Consider the following 18,455-nt stretch of genomic DNA (forward strand, 5'->3'; position numbering starts at 1 on the left):
ATTATTAATAAATTTGTTATCATTTTGAGTGACATCTTTACAAAAAGGATTATCCAACAGGTTTTAATTTGAAGTGAAATATCCCAATGTGCCAAGGCTATACTTACCTGAGGCAGATATAAAATCCTAGTTGGACCCGCATCTCTCTTTTTCTATCCATCCAACTTGTACCTTCATTCTTTTTTTTTTGTTTTGTACCTTCATTCTTAATCAAGACTTCCCATCATACCTCAAAGATAGAGCACTACTTTATGAATGTCTTGTGGAAATTAGCGGCTATCAATTCCAGAAAGGGAGACTGTTGGGGTGTACAGATAAGCGAGGCTGGTAGCTAACCAAAGTCTGGGGCTTCACATCACCCGGAAGCACCTTGGAAGAAAAGCGTGATGATCGACTTCCAGAAAAGCAGTCAATAAAAATCCTATGGGGCACAGTCTACTGGGGCACACATGAGGTGCCCATAACTCAGAATTGACTCAATGGCAACTAGCTTTAATACCAGGAAAAGCCTCTTCTTTGCTTGCTATTGCTTCTCCCATTTTCAGTTATGTCATGTTCTCCCTCTACCTTCCATTTTATACATATTCCCCTCTCCCCACAAAGCATACTTTAGAATCCCCTTGTCGGCATGCATGCTTCCAGTGATGCCCTCTGAGACTTCCCATACTGAGCCTGTGCCCTTTGTGTTGCAGGAGCTATGCCTGTCCCGGACCAGCCTTCATCAGCATCAGAGAAGACCAGCTCCCTGAGCCCCGGCTTAAACACCTCCAATGGGGATGGTTCCGAAACAGAAACCACTTCTGCCATCCTTGCGTCAGTCAAAGAGCAGGTAGAAACTTTCTAATCTTGTTACCGACGTGCGAGTGGATTGTAAGCTGGATTTCCCTAGGTGGATGCTGCAGATTACATTGTGTGGGAATGGAAACCGTGATTTGTGAGAGTGTTGGAATTCACTCTCGAACTCATAGTCAAGTAGGAATATCATTGCTGTAGCTCTGTCTTTGCCTTCATGTCGTGGACAGCTTCCATAGAGAGGAAACCAAACCAAATGAGGAAACAATGGCACCAGAGACTCAGCATGCTTGTTGGGTAAATGTTTGGCAATTTCTTGCAGGATCTGGCATTTATATCATTCGTGTGATAGAATAATAATAATAATTGACTGACAATCAGTCTTTTGAAAATAAAATGTCTGGAGAACTTTCCCAATAATATGTCCAGGAGACTGAGAAATAAGCATGTGTGTGTACTTGCAGAGGGATACATGTTAGGCCAGGGCACATTGGCCTTCCCAGTTTTCCTAAGCTGGTCCTGGGAGAATATATCCCAAAAGTGTCCCTGGAGAACCAATAAATATCTGAATGATTACCTTCCAAAGTTCCTTAGTCATAAAAAATGGATGAGTAAATTATGTGATGTCTTTGGTTTGAAATAGATGGTTTCATAAGAAGTGTGCATTGTAGAAGAAACGGGGACTGAATAACTGTAGGAAAGCGGGCAACTCGGGTCTTTTTTTCATGTCGTCCAGGCATGGACTAGAATAGAAATCAGTATATGATTACAAAAGTAACAGTATGCTGTGTGACACACATGTGATTTGGTGATGTTGAAGTTCACAAGGGAGGTGGGCCAAAGTGATATCACTTACCTACATTTAACAGAGCCGTTCGTCACAGATGGGCATGTGTGGCCAGCTATTCAGTGAGAACAAGGAATGCTGGAAGAAACTGGTTTGGTTTTATACATGGAGACAGATCTAAGCAGGAACATGATTCAACCAGTATGGCCACACTATCAAGAGAGTGGCTGAGGGAAGATCCCACAGGCAGGAATAGGCTTATCAGTTGAAAGTGTGCACTGAATCAGTGAAGTGGGTGGATAGAAAAGCGTTAAATTGGATGGATGGTCTGATTTAGAACATTTATAGGAAAATCTGGCTGAGGAGTAGTGTACCCTTCCTCGTTGATCGGCCTGCTCTCAAAAACCCATCAGAGAGAACTTTTGGAGTATCTCAAAGGGGTAATGGAAAAGTAAAGTTCATTTCACATCCTCCCTACTGTTTTGTTGTAGTTGGGCTTTGGCCTGGGAATTCTTTATTCGGGTGAGATGGGAAGTCTTGCCCAGCCACAAATGACCATGACAAGGTTTCAGGATGAGGTGGCTTCATGGGGTCCTTGATGAGAACTGATCACGGATCACTTTTGAGCTGCAGAGGTGAGATTCTTGGTGGTAGAAAATGAATATGGGGCATCAAGGTGAGACTAGCTAGTGGTAGGACCCCTTGAATTGCCCAGTGGTGATGCTTGGGGATTGAGTTGTCCTGGTGTCTGCTCGCATCAAAGCAGCACACAATAAGCAGGGAGTTTCATGAACTTTCTGTGGATGGTTCCTGCCATCAACCAACCTCTTCCTTCACTGAATGATTGGTGTCTCTTTTCTCAGGTATGGAATACTATCTTTGAAGTTAAAGCTCAGTTGAAATATAAAAATGTATATGTAAAGTATATATGTGGCTAGATGAAGAAACTGTTATTTAGAAAATAAGTGTCATCTATGATTCTTTATTACATGCATTCTACATTTATGAAGCTGCTCCCATGGTAATAGCTGGCCTTTTCCTATGAAGTTGGTTAGGAAAATCCGCTTTCCAGGATTATAAATTGTTATCATTATGCTATGAAAGTTCAAGAACAGAAGTTGATGGGGGTCATATTTGTACTACTCAGTCCAGCCTGTCTCCTGGGAAGTTAGTTCTGGAGGAGGGCCATCTATTATTTGTCGTGATGGACAATTATTTTGAGTTGACCACCTTGAGATTATCTGGTTATCCATGCATTAAACATATAGAACACCTTGTATGAAATGACAAAGAATTGTGATTAAGGAAATGTAAAGGTAAAGAAAATACAGGCTGAAACAGTTCACTGGAAGTTGTTAACTAGACTTAGACCACAGTCCTTCAGACAGGTAGTTAACATCTCCAAGAAGGGAATTCTAGTTCATAACCACAGGATGAAGCTCAAGTCATGCCAAACAAGTGATTTGCGTTACATGTAGCACACTTTATGATGCAAGTATTTTATGGCTGACTTCTTGATTTTAGCAGCCATATATCTCTCAATGAAAAAGTCTTTTCCTGTATTCCAAATTTCCATGTTGACTAATTCTTTAACTGGTAACCTTACTACCAATCAGCAGAGCCATGATTTATATTCTGTTTTTAGGTAGTTTTCTGTATTCCAGACACAACATCTGTCTCAATCCACCATTTATGAAGTCCTTCCTTTTATGGGTTGTTAAGAGAAAGATACTGCTTCCTATAAACTCTCTATCAGTGCATGCCCTTCACCATAAGAGGAGGAGAGGAGTGAGGGGGACATATGCCTGCAGCAGTCAGATCATGTAGATAAAAAATTGAGAAGCTATATTGATAGGCATGATTATAAAGAGAAGCCAAGAGCAGTGTATGGTTAAAGGTCTGAGAAGGCCCAAGGCTTTATTTATTTAATGATGGGAGACATTATAGGAGAGAATGATAATCTGATGGGGCCTGATGGAAAGAGAATAATCTTCAGAGGAAAACTGGTAAGTGGTTGAGTATCACAGAGGTCTAGTGCACAAAGACAACATATTGATTAGTACAGACGTGAAGGCAACGATTCAGGTAGGCTGGTACCTAAGCCATCAGGACAGTCTACTTACTTGAGTCGAAACATATTTGGAGTCTGGAGAGTAGAACTTGGCTGAGATTACGAAGGAGAAAGGGATTTGAGCTAAGAGGGGGTTGAAGGATGAAATCTAATAATTGAAATGACAGTTGTAATGCCAATTGAGTTGGCATTGAATAAATAATGGAAGACTATAAAAGACAAAATAAATTGGTAGGGGCAATAGATTTGTGATCAGAGTGTATATGAAGATTTTTTGATGTTGGGTTTTAAATAAAATTCTGGCATCAACAGGGCATACTTAAAATGAAGGATTTGGAATGACAGGTAATGCTAACACTTAGGCTATGATTCTTGGAAATAAACAATGAAAAGCTGAGGAGGAGCATATAGCTTACTTCCAACTTGAATGGTGGCAATAATGATAGGATGCTGACGGCAGTGGTCGTGATGAGAAGGACAGTAAGCTGTGGTTCAAGTCACCAATGGGTGAGGCTAAGAGATGGGGGTCGTTTCTTGACTATTTGATTTGAATGAGCTGAGAGTTGTTGTGAGGTGCCCTAGCGTTGGTTCCAATTCGTAGCCACCCACAAAGAGACACAACAGAGTGAAACACTGCCTTGTACCATCCTCACCATTGTTGTGATGTTTGAGCCCACGTCCGTAGCCCCTGTGTCAGTCCATCTCATGGATGGCTTTTTTCACTAACCTCCTACCTTACCAACATGATGTTCCTCTATGGGCTACTCCTTCCTGACCGTATGCCCAAAGTATATGAGACACAATCTCACAATCCCTGATTCAAGGAAGAAGCTTTCTGGCTGTACTTCTTCCAAGACAGATTTGTTGGCTCTTCTGACAGTCCACAGCATATTAAATAGTTTTCACCAACACCAGCATTCAAAGACATCGATTCTTCTAAGGTCTTCCCTATTCAATAACCAACTTCCAGTAATGGAAAACACCATGGCTGCACTTAGGTACCATTGTCTTCAAAGTGGCTAAGCATAGCCATCCTGATATTTATTTGTATGTTTTTATTAGACGTTTTTGGTTAGAATATTGAGCTATAATTTTAGACAAAAATATCCACTCATTCATGTCATGTAAACTTTGCCTTTGTTTTATCTTAAATCGGTATGAATAATGCTTAGAATTCATGAAAACCGTGACTTGTTTGAATATATATTTCTGTTTCAAAATAATGTGTATTTTCCTACCATTGGCCCATGATTCCTTTGATCATTTATATGTTATCAAAAGTTATCATGTAAAGAATAAAACTATTATTGGAATTGATTTAGAGCTTATATAGGTCATTGAGTTTTATAAATTATTACTGGTCAGATAAATATTGGTTTACAAATCATTCAACTGGCCAAATAAATTTTGATGATGGTTAGATGAAGCATAAGCTTACTAGGTGCATAGTAGTATATGCCAATCTGTCATTTTTGTTGCCTTTTCTATGTTCATCAAGCGCATGCAGTGTGCTCTGAACTGTGTTTGCACAGGTGATACCCAGCTGCTGGCATTTGTCTTCAGACAGTTAATGATACGGTTAACACTATAAGACAAGCATATAAAAATAATTACAAACATAAATCATAGGAAATGCAATTTTAAGAAATGTTTCTATGAACACATTACCAAATTCCGCATGATTTATACAGATAAGATACAGCACTTTATATTTATAACTCCAGAACTCACTTTATTGCTGCATTAATGACTCTATTTCTTTAAATTCCACAAGGCTTGTAAGTCTTCTTCTTTATGCTAGAGGAATTCAAAGGTATCAATATGAAGAATACAGATAATTGCAATGTAGTCAGACCTAAATCCATTGTCATTACTACACTTAATATAGTGAGGTAGGAATGATGAGATTTCTGATGGGCCCCCATGATGGGCCAAAGCATTGCATTGAGTGCTTGGGAAATGTTGTATCAAAAGAATACACTTGGAGTACTTAAGCAGATATACCCTATATGAAATAGAAAGAAACCTTGTTCTTCCACATTGACCCTTGTGTGATCATAACATATTTTTTCTTTTTCTTTAGCTCCTACATTAAGCCCATCTGGCAAAAACACATTATTGAAAAGAGCATACCATTAAATGCTTAATTGTATGTTTTTTGGTAAACTCTTCCATACCTTTATTAGTGATACCATTGTGTGCAAAAATATTCTTTGATAATGTAATGTGGACAGTAACCTATAAACTACTAATCAGTTTTCAGATCATATTTTGGAAAAGCGTGTTATTAAAGCAATGGCAAAACTCTCATCCATAAAAAGAAAAACTCTCATCCACGAGAAAGAGGAAATTAGAACACCTTCAGGAAAGGTCAAGAAGATAGAGGATTATCTGCAAGGACCAGTGAGCTTTATTCTCATTTCTTCAGAGAAAAAAAGAATTGTGCATATCTTAATGCCACAAGTTGAGCTTTCTCCATATTTCAAAATTAAAGTGAGGATTATTTGATCATTGAATTTTAAATGTTTCTTGTTTCAAGGCCAATATGGACTGAAAACGGAACAAAAGAAAAAGGCATGGTTTTCCTTTATGCTTCCACACTAGCTCATGGACTAGCCGTGGTGGTCTCTTTCAGGATATGGACTGAGATGTGAAAGAACAAGTGAAGAATGATTGGAACCTTGTAGCAACATGGCAGATCCATACATAACTCATACAGCAGGGGTTCAGATCAAGAGTCGACAAGAATCAGAAACCCTTGTGAATATCATATATGGAGGATGGAGGTAGTGAGTGTCATATGTGAGGCATGGCAGCAGTGAATATTGTGTATAACGATAGTTGCAGTGAATCATCATGTATAGAGGATGATGGTTACAAATGCCATATTCGGAAGATGAAGGAAGAGAACATCACCTTTGGAGGATGGCGGTAATAAATACTATATATGGAGGGTTGTTGTTGTTAGATACAACCAAATTGAGTTGGTTCCCACCCATAGCGACCCTATGCATGACAGAACAAGACACCTCTCTGTCCTGCGCCATTCTCATACTTGTTCCTGTGCCTGAGCCCGTTGTTGCAGCCACTGTGTCCGCCCATCTCATCCAGGGCCTTCCTCTCTTTCATTGCTCCTCTGCTTTCCCACGAATGACGTTCTTCTCCGGAGACCGGTCTCTACTGACAGTGTGTCCAAAGTATGCGAGAGGAAGTCTCCCCATCCTGTCCTCCAAGATAGATCTGTGGGTTCTTTTGCAGCCCGTAGTGCTTCCAACATTCTCCTGTAGCATTCTCCAACATTCTTCTCCAAGTTTCATGCTCCATGTATGGAGGATGGTGGCAGTGAACACGATATATGGAAGATGATGGTAGTGATTATCATAAATGGAGGGTGGTGACAGCAAGTATCATGTATGGAGGGTAGTGGCAATGAACATCATAGATGGGGTATGGTGGCAGTGAATATAATAGATGGAGGTGGTGAATATCATATACATATACAGGATGATGGTAGTGACCACCATATATGGAGGATGATGGCAGTGAATATCATTTATGAAGGATGGTAGCAGTGAATATGATTTTTGGAGGATGGAGGTAGTGCACATCATATATGGAGGCTACTTAGTGCCGACTCATACTGACCCTATAGGACAAGGTAGAACTACCTCGGTGAGTTTCTGAGGTTGTAATTCTTTATGGGAATAGAAAGTCCCATCTTTCTCCCATATGGGGAATGGAGGTAGTGAATATACAGAGGGTGTTGGTAGTTACCCTCTACTTGACTCTAACGCATAGGGGCCTTCTGTTGCCTGTGCCACCTTTATGATCATTGGCATGTTTTGAGTCCATTGTTGATGATCTTCAGGGTTTTCTGCCATTTTGCTGACCCTCTGTTTTACCAAAGATGAAGTCCTCCCATTGAGCTACTGGTGGTCTCGAACTGCTGACCATGTGCATCGCAGCCCAGTGCGTAACCACTATACCACCAGGGGATCTCTGTATTTCTCCTATGACTGATTTGTTAGTTCTCTGCCTATTCAGGCTATACTCAATATTTTTCCAAATATCCACTCATGTGTATTGAATCTGTCTTCCTTTTCATTGTCCCACTTGCACCCATTTAGGAGGTGATTGAAAAGACCAACATTAAGGTCAGATACACCTTAGTTTTGGCATTTAGTGGATAGAAAGATTCAGCCGATTGGATCCTTAGACTTCCGACAAAGCACAGAAAGAAAATGAGTGATGCATTGCCCACAGCCATTGAGCCGATTCTGACTCATAGGGACCCTATAGGGCAGCATAGAACTGATCCGCAGGATTTCTAAGATTGCATATCTCTTCAGGAGCAGATAGCTTCATCTTTATCCCTCCACACAGATGGTAGATTTGAACTGCTGACCTTGCAGGTAACAGCTCAACACTTAACCCACTATGCCACCAGGGCTCCTGAGTGGCCTGTCAATGCAACTCAACTCACTGCCATTGAGCTAATGCCGACTCATAGCGACCCTATGGCTCAGGGTAGAACTGCTTCTGTGGTTTTTCCAGGAGCTAAATCTTTGCAGGAGTAGAAAGTCCATCTTTCTCCTGAGGAACTGCTGGTAGTTTTGAACTACTGCTATTTAGCAGCCCAACGCACCAGCAGCCTCTGAGACTATAACTCTTTATGGGGATAGTGTCAATAGTCTTGCTTCTGTGAAACATTTAGGGTGTGTTTCTTCTTGAACTGATTTTGATTTTGGCTTGTTTGTTTTGACTCTAAAGGATACACTCAATATTCTTCTCCATAACAGTTCAGTTGTACCTAACCTCTGTGACACCAGGGTATATAAAGCATGCAGAGTCTTGGAATTCCACGTAATACGGAGTGGGAGAGCCGTGTGGCACAGGCTGCTAGGATCAGTTTCAAGTTGGTCTATTTCCAGGTTGAAGTTTTGCATTAGAGATATGAAGGCTGGATCTATGGCGTGAAGGGAAACAAAACCATAAATTTCTGAATAAATTGTTGGGAATGAATGTTAGGCGTTCCAGGTACAGGTGAACAAGTCTGGGATATTATTGGAGGAGTCTCTCTCTCTCTCTCTCTCTTTCTCTGCTCCAGTTTCAGGCATATGCATGCACGTGTTTTGTTCTTCCTTATATGTTGTCTTGACTTTTTATTTCTAAAAATATCATTTAATGTCCAGATTTTAGTTTGAAATTCTTCTAAAGACACTCTATAGTTATCCATAGTTATCTTTCTAATCATCACAAACTCCATTGCAAGGATTAACTCATTTTGTTGCCTTCTGTTTGGTTCCTTTGATATTTTTAGTTGTTTGGGTTTATAGAGCCCTAGAGGCGAAGATAGGGGAAGTAAAAATGCAATGAGCTTTTATACGCTCAATGAGAGGATAAACTTTTAATATGTGGGTTTTATAGCACAACTTCAATGTGCTTCTAATGCCTCTTTGCTACTTGCCATTAGAAGTCCTGTTATATATCCATACATGAAATCGAAAGGAATACTTTCAGTGTGATATTTTAAACACGTCTGTGAATTTCCCATGATCAAGGTAATTAAGGCATAGTATAGAGCGAGGGAAAGGAGAGGTTATCTCTCCTATAAATATTTTCAGCCTTGGAGACCCTCGATGGGGCCTCGATGAGTCAGATTTAAGCTGATGGCAGGGGGTGCACACAGAGAAGTTCAAAGGGCCTTGGAAAGTGATCAAGATGACATTTTTATTTCAGAGTGGCTCCAGCATGAAAAGTCACTGTAACCATCTGGGGAGGTAGATTTTAATATGCGTTCGTAATTATTTTTTTAAAATTTTGCGCTATAAATAGTCTGCCCTTCTTGGTGTATTTTGCATGGTATCAGGAATATTTTTCACATGCCCATTGAGATTATTTGTAACATTTTTCTAACTGTTGTTAAATAGACTCACTGTGAATTATGTAATATTACTGTTTTATTTACCTGCTTCACTTATGTTGATTACGAAGGTCAATTCCATTTTCTCAGCTAAAAAATAAAAGACCACACCACACTTCCTTGTACATAAATCTTGGGTCCATTTCAGCAGAGATTGCCTGGAGCAAGGTTTTGAGAAAGAGTTTAAAGACCCTTCCAGGCTCCATGGGAAAACATGTCACAATCGATTACTGACAAGGACCGGGGGCCATGCATCCAGAGCGGTGGCTTTGGGGCATGAGAGTAAGTGCCTCATCCAGCACTTACACAGTGGAGGAAGTTAATAAATAGCATCTTCTGGAAGGAGGAGAAGGGAAACAGTTTTTCCTATTCAGGGAAACTGAACCAGCCGCAGTATGGAGGACGGCGTGGGACCATGCCATGGTTAGTTCTGTGGTACCGGGCGGGCACCCTGTGAACGCAACAGCGCCAACCACTTAATCACTTAGTGTACACGTAGGAGTTGTCAAAGAACAAGGAACACTGTGAATACGTATCTCAGAAACAACAGAACCGAACATGTTTTCAAATAGAACCACCCTGCTGGAATAGTTGACCAATATATGCATTAAGTTTTCTCCTTGTTTACATGGCGTGTCGGAGTGGGTGTGTCTGTAAACGATCGGAGGTTCAAAACACACTGCCATCGAGTCTGTTCCAACGCATAGGCACACTGTAGAACGGAGTAGAACTGCTCCTGTGGGTGTCCGAGGCTGTGTGTACATCAGCGTGGGAGCAGAAACGCTCATCTTTGCTTGAATGGCTGGTGGGTTTGAACTGCTGACCTGTGATTCATAGCCCAAACCATAACCCACTCCACCACCAGGGCTCCTTATCAAAACACTCGGCGGCTTCAACCAGTAGACAGCGATTATCTCAAGCCCACCCTCTGAATTCAGGCTGGCACTGAGCTCCTGCACCGACAAAAGGCTGACGGGACGTGCTTTCAATATCTTCCTGTTTCTGGGAGCCCGTGTGTTCTTGGCTCATGGTATATGGCAGCATGACTCCTATAGTGCAATGGTTCAAGTGCTTACTAGCCAAGTGGCCTGTGTTTCCAAGCCAACAGCCACTCCCCAGGAGAAAGAAAAATGTGGCAATCTGGCAGCGTCTGTCAAGGTGCATGGTCCTGGAACCCTGGGGAGCAGCTTCACTCTGGCCTCTAGGGTTGCCCTGCATGGGGATCAGCTTGCTGGCAGTGGGTTTGGTTTTTCTTTTGGCAAACGCCAATCACCGCTTCCTTCTTTACATGGCCATTTTCCCTCTGTATCTGTTTTGTCCAACCTGTTTTTGTTTTGACAAGTCACATTGGATTAGGGCCCTATTACACCCGATTACATGACAACCCCTCACTGATTAATTACATACAACCCCATACAAACTTAACTAATGACATTCACAAATGTGCTATGTCCAAATTAGGCCCTATTCACAGGTACAGAGTTAAGGTTGAAACATATTTGTGTTATGTTGTTAGGTTCCACCGATTCAATTCTGACTCATAGTCGCCCTCTGTACAATAACACAGAAGAGCGCCAGGTCTGGAGCCCAAATCGATATGCTTGAACCCATTGATTCAGCCCTGTGTCCATCCATCTCCTTGAGGGATTTCCTCCTTTTGCTGCCCTCTACTTTACCAAGCAGCATGTCCTTTTCCAGGGATTAGACTCTCCTGATAACAAGCCCACAATACGTGACAGAGAGTCTAGCCATCCCAACTTCTAAGGAGCATTCTGGTTGTGCTTCTTCCTGTGCCAGTCCCTGGTACTTTCATTGCTCTTGGCCAGCACCATCATTCAGATGCATCACATCTCCAGGCTTTATTCTTCTTTGTCCAGCGTATGTGGCACTTTTAAGTACATGATTTGGGCCAGGCACCCCTTAGTCCTCAAAGTGACATCTTTGCTGTTTAACACCTTAAAGAAGTCTTGGGCACCAGATTTACCTAACACAGTACATCATTTTATTGCTTATCTTTTGGTGGGGTACACAAATCAAAGCATAGAAATTGTGCAAGGGAATAAAATGCCTTTGAAGAATCGATAGCCCTTATGATTATTCGGTAATGTTCATAGAGAAAATGCGATGCAAAGGGCATACCGGGGGTCAGTGACAACCCAATTCCATTGGTGGAGCCTTCCTTTTACCACGAGTCAGTCTCTGGAACCAGCAGCATCTCTCTGCAGGCATCAGCGACACAGGTCAACACCCTCAAGGCAGCTGATCAATCATTTTCAAGCTGCCGTCACTGGACAGCAATCATAAAAGGCAGGCTCACACTCATGTTCCGATTCTGAAGGAGCTGCGAGTGGAGATCAGCTTTCTCTTTTCTTACTAATGACACTGTCTGATTCTCACATCCCATTAATGACCTCAGGAAACAACCAGACCACTGGCCTCATTAGTAACAGGAAGTAGGACTCAATATCAATAAGGCCAGCACACCCACAATCGCTTAGGGCAGGGGATTTGCAGCAGAGAGATAGATAACGCTAAAGAGCACCATCCAGTAAGTCAATAGATGTAGTTGTCTGGGGAGGCATTGTGTAGCTTACACTTGCTGAAAGGTCCTCTGGATAAAGAAGCGATGCTCAAAAGTAAAATGATCTCAGAGCCTACGTAACCAAGATGTCAATTCTAGACAACTACTGGGCTGTTAACTGCAAGGTTTGTGCTTCAAAACCTACCAGCCACTCCTTGAGAGCGAGATGAGGCATTCTTCTCCCATGAAGACTTAGTCTCAAAAGCCCTGTTATGTAGCTTTTCTATAAACTGGAGTCTGCTTGACACAGTGGGCAGGAAGAGTTCATCTAAGGGTATTCTGTAGTTAGTTTAGGCAATTAGGAAAATATTCATGTACAATGTTGACCCACCACTTTCTCTTCAAAGGAGCCCTGGTGGAGTAGTTAAGTTGTGTTGAGATGCTAACTGAAAGGCTAGTGGTTCAAACTCACTAACTACTCTGAGAGACGGAGACGAGGCTGTCTGCTTCCATAAACACTTACAGCCTCAGGAGCCAGAGGCAGTAGTTCTGCTTTGTCTTACCGTGTTTCTTTGGGTTGAAATGGACTCAACCCCTGTGAGATTTGGGTTTAACATCTCTTTTTTTCTGCACTGCAATATCAACCACTGTGTTGAAGTCTCTGAATTGGTGTGAAGCTCCAGAAGAACAACTTCAAACCTGTTGGTTTGTACTTCATTCACCACTTTGCAACAGGGGAGAAGCCCCCCAACCCCTACCCAAGGAAATTTACCCATCTACCTACTTTGCCCCAACCCACCTACTACCTAAATTACACATTTAAACTACTACTAATAATAATATTAGTAATCCTCATAGTTTTTACTGTGTTTTGGGAGACTGCTGACATAGCACATTCAATTTTTCTGTTGAGAATTTCCATAAATTGATCAATGCCCTTGGTGACATTTTTCCCCATGTCCCCATTGGGTTGACTTTCTCATTGATTGTGTTCTTGTTGTTCTATGTTTAGTACTCTAGATTCCTTGCACCTTTATTTTCTCATCTTTGCTTTGGATTAAAAGTTGACCTTTTGGGCTCCTATCAACATGCAGCAGTAGAGCACCAATCTAACCAGTAATGCCTTGTATTCTGTGTGTCACTCTGTTTGTCGGTTAGAAGGTGATCATGGGAGATAGGTCTGTTTCAAGTACCCCAGATACTTGGAATAAGCAATATCATCTACTCCCAATACTTGAAATTGCTGGCTACTGACTTCCTGTCAAAAGCTGCAGGCAATTATTCTCAATAATCTCGAGTGTAAATGTTCTTTGTTTTGGAAACTCGGTTCGTATCAGGAATAGTACCTAAGCACTCCCCAGGGACACTTTCCATTAAGAACTGTGGTCTTAATAACTCTCCAGTAATATGGTGACTCCGCTTGCATGGAAGGCTCAAGATAAGAAATGGCCATGCTGGGTACTTTTCTCCACGGCGTGAAAACTTAATGTTGCAAACATTTCTCACACTGTGGTCCATTTATTTAAGTTGTAACGCCTTAATCATCTGTCTATAACTCTCCATTCATCCAAACATCCCTCCATCCATCTACCTATCTATACCAGAAGTGGGGACACCTTTTTTTCTCTGACATTTGGACATGTATAACATAATTCTCAGGCCCTATTGGTCACATATTAATTAACTCACCCTAATGTGATGGCTGGAACTGTTTCTCTTTGGGTGAGGTGTGTAATGTTAGCTAGTGTTAATTTCAAGGTTTCATATGGTCTGTAAGCCAGATGCTCCCCACCCCTGAGCTATACATCCACACCTGTGTGTATGTGTGTGGGTGTATACACTATTAGCTCTTACTTATTATATAATATATGATATGCAAGTATACTATATAAATATATGAAGGTCCTTTAAAAAGTTCAGTGAAGACTCCCATATCTTTTAATGTCCTTTGCCATGAACTTTTTGAAGCAATCTTGTGTATTTTGGAAAGTCTAATTTTATGACTGATATTATGAACAGTAATAGTCATTAATGATTGTAATGTTTTTCATGTCACACTCCTAGCCTATTGATTCCTTTATGGACCAATGGGTTGGACATGCCTCCCTTCCACAAACACACAGGACTGTGTCCTTGACACTGGACACTGAGAAGATTTTCAGCATGTGTTTTTGTGAAAGGTACAACTTTAGGAATGGACATATTGTGTTCTCTTCTTTTTTAACTCAAAAGTTTTTAATTCCTTGTACAGAAATGTGCCTCATTTAATGTTCTAATTCAAGAGCTACATCTCCATCATTATGTTTCTCCCTAATTTTATGGGTTGGATTCAATCAACTAGTTAGGTTGGTTTTGTTTTGTTTTTTAAGTTGCCTTTTACTTGATGAGTCCCTGGCTCCCAAATGTTCATTTCCTCTGTGAACAACCTGCACTGAAACACATTTAATCAGGAAGAATGAGATCTTTTCCACTTAAAATGAGGCTTATTAACCTGAACAGATCCTTTGTTAATAAACTATATGGACCCATTGCTGCCCAGCCCCTGTGACTCACTCCTAGTGACCCTATGGGACAGAAGAGATCTGCCTTTCTAAGGCCGTCATTTTTCATAGAAGCAGATGTCTCATCTTTCTCTCTCAGAGTGACTGATGGATTCGAACCATCAGCAAGTCGGTTTAAACTTTACAATCAGCAGCTGAACTCTTAACCCCTGAGCCATCAACTCCAGGAAACCAAACTCGCTGCCATCAAGTCAATTCTGCCTCATAGCAACCCTAGAAAATAGGATGAAGCTGCCCCTGTGGGTTTCTGAGGCCCTACGTCTTTATGGGAGTGGAAGGCCTCGTCTTTCTCCCACAGTTTGAACTGCTGGCCCTGTGGTTAGCAGTCCGGTACATAACCCACTAAGTTCCAAGGGTCCTTATAAAATACATCAAAATGTTCATGTTTTTCCTGCTTAAATAGAACTGTGTGCCTTGCTTCCAGTAAAAGAAATAAATCCCATCAGGTAACAGGCATCATCAGAACAAAAAATCATATCATAGTGAATGAGGGGGAGTGCAGAGTGGAGACCCAAAACTCATTTGTAGGCCATTGGACATCCCCTTGCAAAACGATATCGGGGAGGAGACGAGCCAGTCAAGGTGCGATGCAGCAATGATGAAGCATACAACTTTCCCCTAGTTCCTAAATGCTTCCTCCTCCCCCACTATCATGATCCCAATTCCACCTTACAAACCTGGCTAGACCAGAGGTTGTACACTGGTACTAAGAACTGGAAACACAGGGAATCCAGGGCAGATGGTCCCTTCAGGACCAGTGGTGTGAGGGGCGATACCGGGAGGGTGGAGGGAGGGTGGGTTGGAAAGGGGGAACTGATTACAAGGATCTACATGTGACCTCCTCCCTGGGGGACGGACAACAGAAAAGTGGGTGAAGGGAGACGCCGGACAGTGCAAGATATGACAAAATAATAATTTATAAATTATCAAGGGTTCATGAGGAAGTGGGGAGCGGGGAGGGGAAAAATGAGGAGCTGATGCGAGGGGCTTAGGTGGAGAGCAAATATTTTGAGAATGATGAGGGCAATGAATGTTCAAATGTGCTTTACACAATTGATGTATGTATGGATTGTGATAAGAGTTGTATGAGCCCCTAATAAAATGATTAGAAAAAAGACATCCCACAGTAAAATATAAACCCCTCATGTTAATGCGAGAAACAGCAGCTTCACACCCACAAGAAACACATCACATGCTCTTTGTTTTAGGCCATTTTGCCATGTCTTTCCCGGTGTTGTGTATCTCCTTTACTGATTGTTTAGAAAGCAAACTCTTGACCGTGGTCTCAGAGAATCTCAACCATGTAGTTCATGGCTTATCTTTTGTTTCACATATTTCGACGGAAGTGTACCACACATGAGAAGAACTTCAAAAAGTGTGTGGATGAATGGAATTAAAAGATAATGGAATTTCCCCAAGAACCCTCTCGGGAGGGCAGACACCTCACGGACATGGAGTCAAATCTGACTTATAGCAACCCTATCAGACAGGGTAGACCTGCCTCTGGGTGGTTCCAAGACTGCACCCTTTTACAGTGGAAAGCCTGCTCTTTCTCCCATGGAGATGCTGATGGTCTTGAACTACTCACTTTGCAATTAGCAGCCCAACCTTGAACCTCTACCAGGGCTCCCTGGAGCCCTTTGAAGCCACTTCTAAATTGTGCTTGATGAAACTCAATAGTGTCTTACTGGAATGTTCTCATTGTCGTAGCTTTTGAAGTACCATACATTAAAGAATATTCACATATGCCTTCTTATTTTGTGATTTTTGTATATGTGTGAGGTTCCTTGCCTTCATTTTATTTGATTACTTTTCTAGTCATTAGATACATTTTGAACGCATTGAAAGCATCACCATGGGTCAGAATTGAACTGATAGCAGTGAGTTTGGTTTTTTATTGTTTGTTCATGTGAGGTTCTCCAGGACAGACATCAAACTCACCTCTTGGCACCTGTGCACTGGAATAAGTCCAATCTTCTCTATAAGTTTCAGGAAGTGAAATTTCCCTAGGACAAAATATAGGGCTTCCTCTATAGGAAAAATATATATATAGGGCTTCCTCTTGAATGATTATAAGTTCTAATTCTTTATTATGTGTTGGTCATAGCAGGTCATTTTCCTGGATCGCAGTTCTACAATGTGAAATGGTGTGTTAAACCAGCATATTACTGGAAGCCATTCCATGAAGCCACAGCCATGAGTACATTTTCACGTCCATACAGGAAGTGCAGATAAAAAACCAAACCCATCCTCACTGCTATTCACTTGATGCTGAGCCACAGAGACCCTTCAGGACAGTGTAAAACTCCCCCTGTGAGCTTCTGAGACTGTAACTCCATAAGGGAGTAGAAAAACCCGTCTCCCCACCCCCCCACCCCCCCATGAGATGTGGCTAGAAGGACAATATTAAGAGATTTCACTTCAAACTCAAACTCACTGCCATCAAGCTGATTCTGACTCAGCAACTTTGTAGGACAGAGCAGAACTGTCCTGTGAGTTTTCAAGACGGTCACTCTTGATAGAAGTAGAAAGTTTCCTCTTTCTCTCGTGAAGCAGCTGGTGGTTTCAGACTGCCGACCTTGCACTTAGCAGCCAATGCACAACCCACTACGCCACCTGCCCACTTACCTAGGAGTTATGTCTTGCTTGTATATAGAGAAGTGGAATTGCTAGTTCATAGGATAACACTTCACCTAACCTTACCAGTAACTAATGGACTGGTTCGTTTTTACATCCCCCCTGGCAGGATCCTGGCAGGGTTTTAATGTTTTCACTTCATTGTCAATATTTGGCTATTTTCTGCCTTCTTGATGGCAGTCATCCTCGTGGACTGGGGTGATTTTTTAAATGGCTCTGACCAGAGACTAAGGATATAATAAAAATTCTCCAGCCAGTTCCAGGGAAGCACCCCTGTATCCCCTGGATAGTGTACCCAGGCCTGGGAAGAGTTGAAAACCCAAGTTGTATAAAGTGTTGTCAGCTGCCTTCCAGTGGCTCTGACTCCTGGCAGCCCAAGTACACAGAACGAAGTGCCCTGAACTTCACCCTAAATTGTGGCGTTACAATGGAGTGGGATGAGGATGAGGGATAGGGAGAGCCATCTTCAAATACAGGTTATCTTAGAGAACGAGAAACCTGCTGATGGACAGCTGAAAAGAAGTGAAGACAAAGCCTCCAGGTTTTAGGGAGCAGGCTTCCGTGTTGTATCAGACGTGGTCCTGCGGTGCCTACTGGAACATGCTGAGATGAAAAGGAATTCACCGTGGCCCTTAGAGCACCTGGAATCTCCCAACAGGTCAGTTGGGGTCTAACTGTGGGATCTTCAATGACTCGTGTTACAGCAGCTCTGCCTTGAAAAGAGACTCTAAAGCCGTCTCCATTTTCCAAAGTGGAGGCAAGCTTTGCAAAGCTCCTGGCAAACGATCGAGGATTAAAGAACAGATAATACCCTGCCCTTGTGGGTTCTCACTGAGTTGATTTACACCCATGGAGTCCCCCCATGTACTGAGCGGAACTGCTCTTCGGATTCCGTAGGTCCTTCTGAACCAGGTGGCCAGGCCTGTCTGCTGAACTGCTGCTTGTTGTCTTTGATCAGCAAGCCTTTGGGTTGGCCATCAGCTTCTTAACTGGTTTTAGCATCCAGGGATTCCAGGATTGGATATTTAAGTTTAGGGAAGACCCGAGAACAGTGGTTCTCAACCTTCCTAATGCCGTGACCCTCTAATACAGTTCCTCATGTTGTGGTGACCCACCCAAGCATAAAATTATTTTCATTGCTACTTCATCACTGTGATTTTGCT

General features: G+C 42.0%; 1 protein-coding gene across 1 annotated transcript in view; it reads left to right on the top strand.

Annotated features, from left to right (window-relative positions):
- Nucleotides 1-697: 697 nt before the first annotated feature.
- Nucleotides 698-18,455, top strand: part of CTNND2 (catenin delta 2) — an 840,020-nt gene continuing 822,262 nt past the window's right edge. The window contains exon 1 of the mRNA XM_045285280.1: nucleotides 698-829. Within this exon, the coding sequence (XP_045141215.1) occupies nucleotides 698-829 (132 nt within the window). The remainder of the gene's footprint in view (nucleotides 830-18,455) is intronic.

This window comes from Echinops telfairi, unplaced genomic scaffold (genome assembly GCF_000313985.2).
Source record: "Echinops telfairi isolate 266 unplaced genomic scaffold, ASM31398v2 ScPeMD7_7469;HRSCAF=8507_1, whole genome shotgun sequence".
Lineage (NCBI taxonomy): Eukaryota > Metazoa > Chordata > Mammalia > Afrosoricida > Tenrecidae > Echinops > Echinops telfairi.